Source organism: Pseudonaja textilis, chromosome 1, assembly GCF_049901715.1.
Source record: "Pseudonaja textilis isolate UNSWEBS1 chromosome 1, rPseTex1.2, whole genome shotgun sequence".
Classification (NCBI taxonomy): domain Eukaryota; kingdom Metazoa; phylum Chordata; class Lepidosauria; order Squamata; family Elapidae; genus Pseudonaja; species Pseudonaja textilis.
The window spans coordinates 309,701,549-309,712,777 of record NC_141990.1 but is presented as its reverse complement, the minus strand read 5'-3'; the positions used below and the strand labels follow the sequence as shown (position 1 = coordinate 309,712,777).

Genomic DNA, 11,229 nt, shown 5'->3' with positions numbered 1-11,229 from the left:
ATCCATCATGGAACTACTAAGCTGTTGCGTACATTTATTCATGCCTCTGTATGCCAGCTGGGATAAGGAACTGTAGCTCACAGGTAGATTATATGCCTGTCCTAAATTTCAGATTAAAATAATAAAAAGGTAAAGATGCTGTGGTACTCAGCTTCAGCTTTATTTTTTCATTTTATTTGTTTGAACATTTTATATGGACACCCATTTCACATGTGACGAGTTAACATATCAGCAATCATGAAGATAAGTAACGATAATAATGAACAGTAGTATACATTACGATGGTCTTGAGGTCTGAATTAAAAAAAACATAAATGCAATGAGATTGCAACTTTGCAATTATCTTGGCAACCTTACAGAAGTGATTTGCTATTGCTTTCCTTTCAGTCTCTGGATCTCCAACCTGGGGTTCCTAGATGGTCCCCCATCTAAATATTAAGCAGTGATGCCTTTGTTTAATAATCCAATAAAATAAGACATTTATAAGCTAAGGAGAATAGGATAAGAAAATGCTGCTGCTGCTATCTAGCGTAGTAACCAAACGTTCAGAAACTAAATTGAAACAAACCTGGGAGAGCAAATCACTGCCAAAATAATGGGTATTATTATATATTTCAATACACATCGAATGCCACCAAGTTGGGAAAGGTTCTCCTTAATTGGGCACATCTTATGAATCTAGTACGAACTGTGCAGATGCACAACTTTCACACGATGGCAAATCTGAAAGTGCAAATATCCGGGTAACCGCTACAAATAGAAGGCAAGGAATACAGCGAACTCTGGCTCTTTGCTGCCTCTAGTGGTCATTGAGATGTTTCATCACTGATCAGACCCTTGCCTGCGTGAACCACAAGGCTCAACAGGAATTATGGGAGTTGAAGTCCAATAACCCTATAGGCCGGGGTCTCCAACCTAACTCCCAGAATTCCTCAGCCCGCCATGTTGGCTGAGGAATTCTGGGAGTTGAAGTCCACAAATCTTAAAGTTGCCAAGGTTGGAGATCCCTGCCATAGGCTTAACTTCGGCCAACTCAAATCATTTAACCGTGGTATAATTTAAAACCTTGCTAAGGAAACTGCAGGCAGACTCCGAGACTCGCAAACGACTGAAGGGGGGGGGATGCTACATCCACCAAAAAAGTCCGCATCACTGTGGCGAATTGGTATGTATTTCCTGAGACCACTTTACATGAAGGGAAAATAAACGCGAAACTCTCCAAAACGGTGACTCGGAACGGGGGAAGATTTAGAAAACTCTTTTCACAAACGGGACAGACAAACCGACGGCGAAAGATGGGCGCCAAGCGAAAAGAAAAAAGAAAAAAAGAAAATGCCACGCATGCGCGCCCCCGGGTGGACGGGCATATACCACTTTCCCACCTCGCGAGGGTACGAGTGAGGCGGTGCAACGATGGAGGTTTCCCATTGGTCGCTTTCACCACCCTTGCGTCTGAAAGGAAGAGCCTCGCACCTCCCTCCCCGAGTTGCCACGTTGGTTGATTTGCGCCTGCGCACTTAGAGGTTAGCCGGAGCTTGCCTGGAAGCCGGTAGCTTGGGGAAGCGGGAGGGTGCGCGCGACAGAGGAGAAGCGCGAGCAAGGGAGACCGTTAGGGGGTGAGTGACTGACGTGCGCGCGCGGGCGGTGGTTGGGGGAGTGGGAGATGGTGAGGCGGGAAAAGAGGGAGTTCTCCTGGGCGACCCGTTATCTGCTTCCCCAGCGGAAGGTGCGCTCGCCGGGTAACAAGAGCCCCACTGACCATGCACAGAGCGCCTTCCTTTCCTCCGGGTTTTACCTTGTCCTCACTAGCGCCTCGTGTCGTTCCTCCTGATTGTGTGAGGGAGAAAGTTTCCGCTGAGCGGCCGGGCAAACGCCGCAGTTCGGGTTTCTCCGGGATTTCTGCGGGGTCGGAGCGGAGCTTCGGTGAGGAGGAGTCCTAAGGAGGGTCTCTAGCGTCCCGGGCGGCCTTTGGGCTTTTGGTGAACCCGAGAGGCCGCTCCGGGTTGCTTAAGATGCCCGATACCACCTCCCTTCCAAAGCGGCATCCTGGGTGAGCCTGGCACGTTATTTAAATTATCCTTATATTAAATATTTAAATTATCCTTACAAACTACGATAGCAAGTGCCGCTTGTTGCTTTCTCTCTTTCTCTCATTTCACAGAGGTTTAAAGGCAGGCAGACTTTTACCTTCTGGTCTATCTAATGCTAGCGTGTACAGATGGATCGCATAATACGCGCCCGGGAAAAGTAGTTTTCTCTGTCGTTTATAATTAGTTTTTACATAACTAGCTAACTCCCAAGTAATTGGCAAATAAGAGTGCAGAATTATAGCACTCCATTTCCTTGTTTGCTTTCTCCACCTTTTCCATTGCTTGTGCACCCCAGGTGCACAGAATACGTGTAGCTCAGGACTGAACTGTGAGATTCTTTGGTGCTCTCTGCACTGGGTTGTTTTCCTGCAGACTTTTCATTGCCAAAATAGGTAACTTCATCGGTGCTAGTAGGGAGTGGAGTTTATTCTTTTTTATATAACCAGAGGCTTGCCCTGCTACCGTGTTTCTCCAACAATACGGCCTCCACCAATAGGAAGGCCCAGCATGTTTTATTGGCATAAAATCAAATTAAGCCCCTCCCCCAAATTAAGGCCTATATTAAACATGCGAAATGGGGGAATGATGGTGGGGCTTGCCCTTAGGAAGTACTTTGGTTGCATACCCAGATATGGCAGCACCCAGATATGGTGCTGCCTGTGTTGGTGAGGCACTTTGTATTGGGAGACCTTCCACCACCATTGCTTTACCTTCTCCCGGTGCTGCCGCAGTGTTTAGAGCAACGCTGTGCCGTTTGGCGCAGCCAGCCAGGACTCCTCCCTGCAACCGGAGCCCTGCGGAGACACTCGGCTCCTGTCGCCACCTTCCCTTTGCCTTCGAAGGTAAAGCCAATTCTTTTAAAAAAGACGCCCTACTACAACAAAGCCTCCCCTGCCCGGGAGGGCAGCCCAACCCCACATGGGGAGGCGAATCTCCTGGGGCCGCAGCGCAGGATCGGCCCACCCCGGAAGAGGCACCCAGCCGCCATCCCTGCCTGGCGCCGGACAGAGCGCGAAGACCTCCTCCTGGGGCACCCAACGCAGCTGACAGGCAGGCCCTCCTGCCCGGCGGCAGAGCTCTCGCCAAGGCAGTGAGCGCCTCCCCGCCAGGCTGTCCCCTCATCCCAGCAGGGCTGCACCGGAGCCGTGTGGGCTGGGCAGAGCTGGGAAAGCAAGCCATAGGTGCGCCCCATGCCCGCTTGCCAAGCAAAAGAGCTGGGTTGACCCAAGCTTGGTTTCCTTCCCAAGTCCCTCCAGCCCGAACCCGAAGGGGCCACTGGGAGAGGCTGCCCGAGGCAGTGATAGCTCCCACCCATCCGTGGACAGGGAGGCAAGGCGACGGCCTGCGCCGCGTCCTTCGAGCTGAGCCCTGCCAAGTCAGCGCCTCTGCCTGATGCCCGTTCCGCTGCAGCGTTTGGAGCTGCCGGTGCATTTGGAGATGCGTGGGGATGGGCTGGGCGAGGGGTGGAAAGGACAGGCGGCTTCGAGCTCTGTCCGCCGGCCAGGGAAGCAGCGCTGCCATCACCTCGCCTCCCTGTTCGCAGATGGGTGGGCACTATCACTGCCTCGGGCAGCCTCTCCTGGTGGCCCCTTTGGGTTTGCGCTGGAGCGATTTGGGAAGGAAGCCAAGCTCAGTTGGGCTGCCCTCTTGGGCAGGGAAGGCTTTGTTGTAGTAGGGTGTCGTTTTTAAAATAATTGGCTTTACCTTCGAAGGCAAAGGGAAGGCGGCGACAGGAGCGCCTGAAGCTGAGTGTCTCCGCCGGGCTCTGGTTGCAGAGAGGAGCCCTGGCTGGCCGCATGTGGCTGTACCAAACGCCACGGCATTGCTCTAATACTTGCTTTACTACCGGTTCTGTGGGCGTGGCTTGGTGGGTGTGGTGTGGCTTGGTGGGCATGGCAGGGGAAGGATACTGCAAAATCTCAATTTTCTTCCCACTCCTAGGGGAAGGTTACTACAAAATCCCATTCTCTCCCTACCCCACTAACCTGCTTTCCAGCTCCATTCTCCTGTGCTGGGCAACCAAAGAAGACCCAGCCAAGCAGTTGGGACTCAGGAGGAAGAGAATAGATGGGGGCGGGGCCAGATAGAGGTGGCATTTCTCCGAGCTACACAAAATTTCCGCTACTGGTTTTCCAGACCTGTCAGAACTGGCTGAATACCTCTGGAGTCGCTTCTCAGAATGGAGTAGGTGGTGTATACATTTAATAAATAAAAAAAAATCCTCAAAATTTCTTTCAGAATCGAGATTTTTTTAAAAAAATCCTACAAATAGTTACTCCTGCCATGATGACACATCATAAGCCACTTTTAAAAGAGTACTTGGTTTCAAAAGTTGCATGGAAATGCAGTTATTAAACACAGACAAAGAAATGGCTTTTGTGGTCTTTCAGTCCTGGTCTTTGCATGTGACATTCTGTAATTAAGGAAAGCTGTTCATTCATGGACCATATTGTCTTGCTTATAGTCTTCTGGAAAACTACATTAGTGTTTGTTCTCCATTCTATAGTTGGTTAAATGTCTGTGAATTGTACCCTCTCCCAACCCTTCCCTCCTTGTTGTACATAAGATGCTTAATTAAAGAGTTGCCAAGAATAAGCACAAAGCAGTTCTTTGATTCCAGTTCAGTTTGAAAGGTTATCTAAATGTCAAGCTGTTTTTGAGCTTTATCTGTGGCGATCAAAGGACTGATGGTCACCTTGCCTACGTCATCTGTCCTCTGAACAGAGATGGCACTGCGCTGAGCTATTGCATCCCATGGTGCTACATTGGGATTTTATTTTATTAATTTCTTTTTCTCCCATGAACCTTTTTTGAATTCAGTCTTTCCTTCTTTGGTGTCTCCTACCACAAAAATGTTGTCCTAGACTCTTTACAGAGATGGATAGTTCTGATTTCTCATATGTAGCATCTTTTCAATATCCTGTTAGATTGAAAAGAATGAAGATGTAGTCCTGGGTAGAAGTAAATCCCAGTTGGTTCAAAGAGGCTTTTTCCAAAATAGGGGAGGAATAAAACTGCATTCTGCATTTTTAGTGTCTTCAAGTCATTCTTGACTCTTGGTAAGTGCAACTTTCTTGGCAAGATTTTAGGAAATGCCTTGCCTTGCCTTGCCTTCTTACTGAAGCTTAATGACTGACTGGCCCAAGATCACCCAGTTGGCTTTGTGCCTAATAAAGGACTAGAAATCACAACTCAAGTCTCTGGGATTCTAGCCTAGTACCTTAAATTGCTACATCAAAATCACTCTCAGTTTAATATTACTTTACCTTTTTTATTCTTTTTTCTGAAAATATCTGACCAGATAATATTAAATATAATTTTCAGCAAAGTCCTTGCTGTACACAAATATCTCTATATATTGTGTATCTTCCATATAAAATATACAATTTTGCTTCAGAAGGAAAAATACACGCATAGGCATATATATGTGTTTCCTTAAATTTTCGCGGGTACTTACATGTATGGTATTCAGCTTTGTTCGGGCATTTTCCCATGTCATTATAGTTGTGATTTTAAAGTTGTAGCAACGTTTCGGCAGAATCTAATCTGCCATCATCAGGCTTCTGTATTGTGCTTGACAATGCTTGGAACATTTAAACCTGAGATCCTGTTATATTTTAGTTCAATAAATATACCTTGTCCAACTATTTGGTGGAATGCATCATAGTTTAATATTTTAATTTTAACTACAGTCAAAAATGAGTTAGCTAGCTAAAATTTAAAGGAAAGCCCCAAGTCTATATTTTTTCTCTGCACATATACACTAAGTTGAAATGATCCTTTGTGTACATATATCATGTTTCTTAGGCAGAAAGTAGATGCTAATTTGGAAAGATTTTGCACAAGGTAAAGTGATCAGTGGAGTATATTGAAGATTAATTGAAAAATATTTATGAATTGTGGATGACAATGTTAGAAAAAATGTTAGAAATCCCTCCTCGCTCCAATTTTACAATATTGGCAAATGTGTGAATTAAGGTGTAATTCAATTTCCATGGTTCTTACTTTAATTTCAGTTGCCATGATGCCTGCTGCAATAAAAAAACTCGAGAACACACCAATGTATGATCCTCACCTTCTTGAAGAGCTTGATTGGACCCAAAATACTGCAACATTTTCTCCTGCTATTTCTCCTCAGGATCCAGGAGAGGGTTTAGTTCTAAGACCTCTTTGCAGTGCTGACATCAACAGAGGTATTTACTTACTTTGAACTATGTTTTATGGTTGAATTAAATAGGAATGATTGGGTCAAATTGAAAGTTTATTGACATCAACCTTAGATTCTATTAGCAGAGTAATAAGCTTCAAAGCACTTGTTCTCTTAATCCAGAGAAAATTAAGAAACAGTTCAGATAATGACTTTGGAGAACAGTAACCTTTTGAAGCTGAGAATATGCAACATTTTAAAAAACCCTTTTTATGATCCTGTGGTCCCTATTCAAGATATAACAGAATCTGAATATTTTGATTTTCTTATAATTGCATTCCTAATTCCTTCCATAATATGTTGACATGATTCTTAAAACAATTGAGTGTGAAGTGTAGTGGCCACAGACATTGCTGCTGTAGAACTTGGGATGCGTTTGAAGATTAGCTGCTGTTTGGAAGATTTTGGAATAAAGTCTATTTGCATCTTTAAATATTTTTGTGGGGTTTATTGTTTATTACTGTTATGCAAATGTCATGGTGTTGGTTCTGTTATATTATTTGTGGAGTTTTATTTTCATTCTATGGTCTATTGATGGTTTTGTCTTAAGACATCCTAAAATATGAAAACTTTTTTTTAGGCTTTTTAAAAGTTCTAGGTCAACTGACTGAAACGGGAATTGTTAGCCCCCAGCAATTCCTTGGTGAGTATCTCTTTAATTTTTTTGCTATTTTAAAAATGGAAAAGGAAAGTCAGATTCAGTGAAAGAAATTTTATAGTGATTTAACTCCTTAAGATACCCCTTTTAAAAATTTGGAAAAATAGTTTACATTACCACTTAAAGCTTCCTGTATGTTGATCATGGGTTGGAAGAGGATAAAACACCTATTTTGCCCAGAACCCATCCCTAAAAACAATTGCCCATTTTTTATACTGAGTTGCAGGTGGATTGTGTGAGTGAGGGATCAATTGGCTCATACCTCTGGCTTAGATAGCAACTGAAGTAATTACATAGTTTGTAGGCAGTTTGCCAGTTTGACCATGCTGTCAATGCTTGCCTTTCCCATAGAATCCTGTCACAATCCTATTCATCTGCTTGTCCCAGTTCAGGTGCAGTGCATCCTGAGCTAGCAAACATGACAGAGCTGCAAGAAAGCCTGATACTGAGGAACTGTTGAATCCATTACCAATAGTATTCGTATTCCTGCCTACATTTCCACAGAAAATTTCGAACACATGCGGAGTTCTGGGGACTACTATGTTACAGTTGTGGAAGATACTAAGCTAGGAGCGATTGTAGCTACTGCAACCTTAGTCATAGAACATAAGTTCACTCACTCATGTGCAAAGGTATGTACATTAAAGAAAAAGTATGCATTCTGGATACATTCTGGAACTTGATCTTTTTAAATAGTATTAACTTATTTTCAGAGGGGCAGAATAGAAGATGTTGTTGTAAGTGGAGATTGCAGAGGAAAACAGCTTGGGAAACTGTAAGTAATTCATAACTCTGATCACTTATAATTAGGAACTATTAAAGGATGTCTAGATGCCTCTTAAATGCTAACAAAATTCTGTAAGTAAACACATTCTATATGCCAAACTTTTTCATTAACACTGTTGGTGTTCACCTGGCACATAGGTAAGCACTTAGCAGGTAATTCATTCTATCCAGCTGTTTCCCTTTGGGAAAGCAAGTTTCCAGTCATCTAAAGTTTGTTATATGCTATTCTGATGGCCCAAAATAAGCTGTATTTCCCTAATTTATGTTTGAAGGAAGCATGTAGGGCCTAAAAAGCATTATTTCCAATGGTATTGGCAGCTAATGCATAGATTTCCAGTGCTTTATTTAAAAAAACACTTTTCAAATATTTTAAGAGTGATAGCCATTGTGATGCCCAGCAGTGTCATGGTAGCTATCATTTGATAGTAATAGTAGTGGGTATAAATACAGACATGCCCCCTTATTAGGTGCAGTCTCAAATAGTTATCCTTACATCCTGAAAAATTAATTTTATTTTTTGTTATTTTTTGTTGTCAGATTGATGTCAACTCTTACATTGCTAAGCAAGAGACTAAATTGCTACAAAATTACTCTTGAGTGTCTGCCAAAAAATGTAGCTTTCTATACAAAGTTTGGATACTCAGTATCTGAAGAAAACTATATGTACCAAAGGTTCTTCAATTAAAGAATTTCCAGCTGTCATCTCTTAATCAACTATTGGTGGAGGAACTTGTACTACTGACTTCTTTTCAGAAAGCAAATTCCCTGCAAATAAATAATGAATAGATATGAGACTACTATGCTGCAGACTTTGATTTTTGATTTCCTTGTTACCAAGGTAATCTATTATAAGAAGTTTCCTATTCAGCCAGTATTTTTTTTATAGCTAGGAAATGAGCCATCTTTGCAAGATAAGGATGGCTTCTCCCCCAAAGTAAATTTTAATTTGATGGGTTTTGTTTCCTTACCTTGCATTTTTCTGTGATGTGCTGCTTTTTGTTGGCAGCTAAACAGTAACTAGTATGTTGGAAATGTTTTTGTAATTTTTTGTCACAAGGAAAACACTTGCAAGTTTTATCTTTTATGTTGACTTTTAATGCACTTCAAAATGGATAATCCCTAGTATAGATGTGTAGCTTGGTTTTATTGGTTCTATTGTTCTCACAATGGAGAGAAATTATTACAAGTGGCATTCTATGCTTTGGCTGATACATAGAAATACCTCATCTTTGCCTTTTCCAACTTGGTGCCCTTTAGATATGTTGAACCAAAGGTCTTATTCCCAGTCAGTACTATTTCCCAAAACATTGGGAAATCTGTCTTGAACCATTTCACAAATTGAAGCAAAACTTGTATATGCAAAATTTATCAATTTTTAAATATATACTTTCTGTAAAATATATGGTTTCGCAGAGGTATTTTGTGCTTAAAATCTTAGTTACATTAAGTATAATTATTGTCAATGTATTCAGTAGACTCTACAAAAATGTTTCATTATGTTTTCATTTTTGTTTTAGAAGAAATAATTTAGCACTTTGCTTCATTATACACATACCATGTTGGCTCATCCACTCTCTAAAAGTAATTAGAACTATGTCTAAAATGGACTCTTGTTTCTGCAGAGTTTTTAAAGAGTTTCTGAAGTACAAGGCCCTATATATGACCCTAAAACTCATCTAAAAATGCAAAATTCTAGTTGAATAATGAGCACTTCTAAAGGAATGCAGGTAGGCCGGAAGAGTAGTACTTTTAGCACCCCTGCATATTATTGGATGGTAACAAGAACAACTCCCCGTTTTCCTATAATTTTAAAGGAAATAACTATAGTGGCCAGTAAATGAGGTTATGCGGTAATGAAGTCTTCTATAATGATTAGCTGCAAAAATTGAATCACAGATAGCTACAGAAAATAGGGAGTTATTCCATTTCATATTTTAAGGTACTCTAATTCTGAAGGTGTTTTAATATTTATTTAATATTTTACAAAAAAATTATTGTAAAACCATAATAAATGGGGTTTGTGATTATTTTGGTGTATTGGTTTCTTCTTAGTGTCGGATATCTTATAGTTTTGGAAATGTCATTAAAATGATCTGTTTTAAACAAATATCATTAGATAGGGAATATTATATTACTTCTCAAACTGAAAACTTCATCTGTGAAGGACCATAAATTGAACTGTACAACTAAACATGAGTTCATTGTCTTATGAAAATTGCTGATTGTTTCACATATCAAAAGAATATATATATATTCATCACCAGTCTACAAGTGCTGTTTAATTAGATGCAAGGATTTTCTCCAAAGTATATTTTACAGCTCTTCCATGCTTTTCTAAATTCTGCTCTTATTAGATGAATAAGCACATATTCCATCAATGTTACTATTCTTTCCCCATCCTAAGCAGAATAATCAGTGTTTCAAATTTTGATTAAAATAAAATGCTTCAGAAACCTGGGTATATTATCCCAAATTGGGTAACACTGGTTTTTCTTTGGGTAACAACAAATGAATCCATTACCCATAACAAGGATATTTAAATTGACATCTAGATTATCACGTGTACTAAAATATATATAAAAGTTTCCCAAATTTTTATGAAGATGCAAATTGAAATTACCAATGGTAATTTGTTGAAATAAATGTCATTTCAATAAAATTGTCATTGTTTTTATAATATAGGTAGTTCACAAGTTACAATCTTTCAGTGAACATTTGAAGTTATAATAGCACTGAAGGAAAGGGCATACAATCTTTGAAATTCAGTAAGACTTTCTGATAAGTGGCTTTGGGTGATGAAAGAAAATGGGAAGCATTCTTTTAAGGGTTCCCCCCCCCCTGCAAACGTCTGCAACTCATTTGCTAAACAGACAGAAAAGGGAAAGCAATACTAGCCTTTTTTAAAACTTCAAACAATGCATCGAAACATTTCAGTTTGGGCTGAATGGATGTAGATAGGTGCTCCATTGATCTTAAAGGTTGTATGGAATTAAAATGTAAATTAACAGACACCAGATGTTTTTTCTAAAAGCCCACTGCTTTCAATTGTATCTAAAAATATTGCTGATTACTTGATTCAGATCTTTGCAGTTTGGCATTCATCAAGAGAGTTCTGAAGGATGCTTCACTAGCAACTATAATGACCCGGAAATATTAGGGATGAAAAACAGGATGAAATATTGAAAAAAATATATGATTGTGTCTAGCTTGAAGGGTCAATAATCATATCGATATTTGCCTACTTGAATATTTTGTTGATTCATACTAGAAAAATTGTCTTACAATGGACTCTTGCCTTTCGTCTGGAAGCCAAGTGTAGACAAAAATATATTTTCTTTATTCGAAAGAAAATATTTGTTTTCTATTTTAGTATATCAGTGATAATGATCCCTATTATTTTTATTTCAAGATAATCACAGCAGCTTAATTATTTTCTTCTGCCTAAAGCCTAAATTTGGAAAATGGAAAATACAATCCATGGTTAATTT

General features: G+C 40.5%; 1 protein-coding gene across 3 annotated transcripts; it reads left to right on the top strand.

The window, feature by feature from the left end:
- Positions 1-1,513: 1,513 nt before the first annotated feature.
- Positions 1,514-9,768, top strand: GNPNAT1 (glucosamine-phosphate N-acetyltransferase 1). 3 transcript variants are annotated; one of them, XM_026698738.2, is made up of 6 exons: positions 1,514-1,616; positions 6,107-6,283; positions 6,878-6,940; positions 7,460-7,587; positions 7,669-7,730; positions 8,279-9,768. In XM_026698738.2, exons 2-6 carry the CDS (start codon positions 6,112-6,114, stop codon positions 8,424-8,426), a joined length of 573 nt encoding a protein of 190 aa, XP_026554523.1. In that variant the 5' UTR covers positions 1,514-1,616; positions 6,107-6,111; the 3' UTR covers positions 8,427-9,768. The 3 variants fall into 3 exon arrangements, with proteins under 3 accessions (XP_026554523.1, XP_087778576.1, XP_087778577.1); XM_087922450.1 differs by having other exon boundaries at positions 1,514-2,050; XM_087922451.1 differs by lacking the exon at positions 1,514-1,616 and adding an exon at positions 4,232-4,274.
- Positions 9,769-11,229: the final 1,461 nt, after the last annotated feature.

What these genes read in the sequence shown, in the direction of transcription:
- GNPNAT1 (XM_026698738.2), top strand. Translation starts at nt 6,112, where the DNA reads ATGATGCCTGCTGCAATAAAAAAACTCGAGAACACACCAATGTATGAT. An exon ending in TAGCCCCCAGCAATTCCTTG is followed by an intron (nt 6,941 to 7,459) that starts GTGAGTATCTCT and finishes ACATTTCCACAG; the next exon opens with AAAATTTCGAACACATGCGG. An exon ending in TCACTCACTCATGTGCAAAG is followed by an intron (nt 7,588 to 7,668) that starts GTATGTACATTA and finishes ACTTATTTTCAG; the next exon opens with AGGGGCAGAATAGAAGATGT.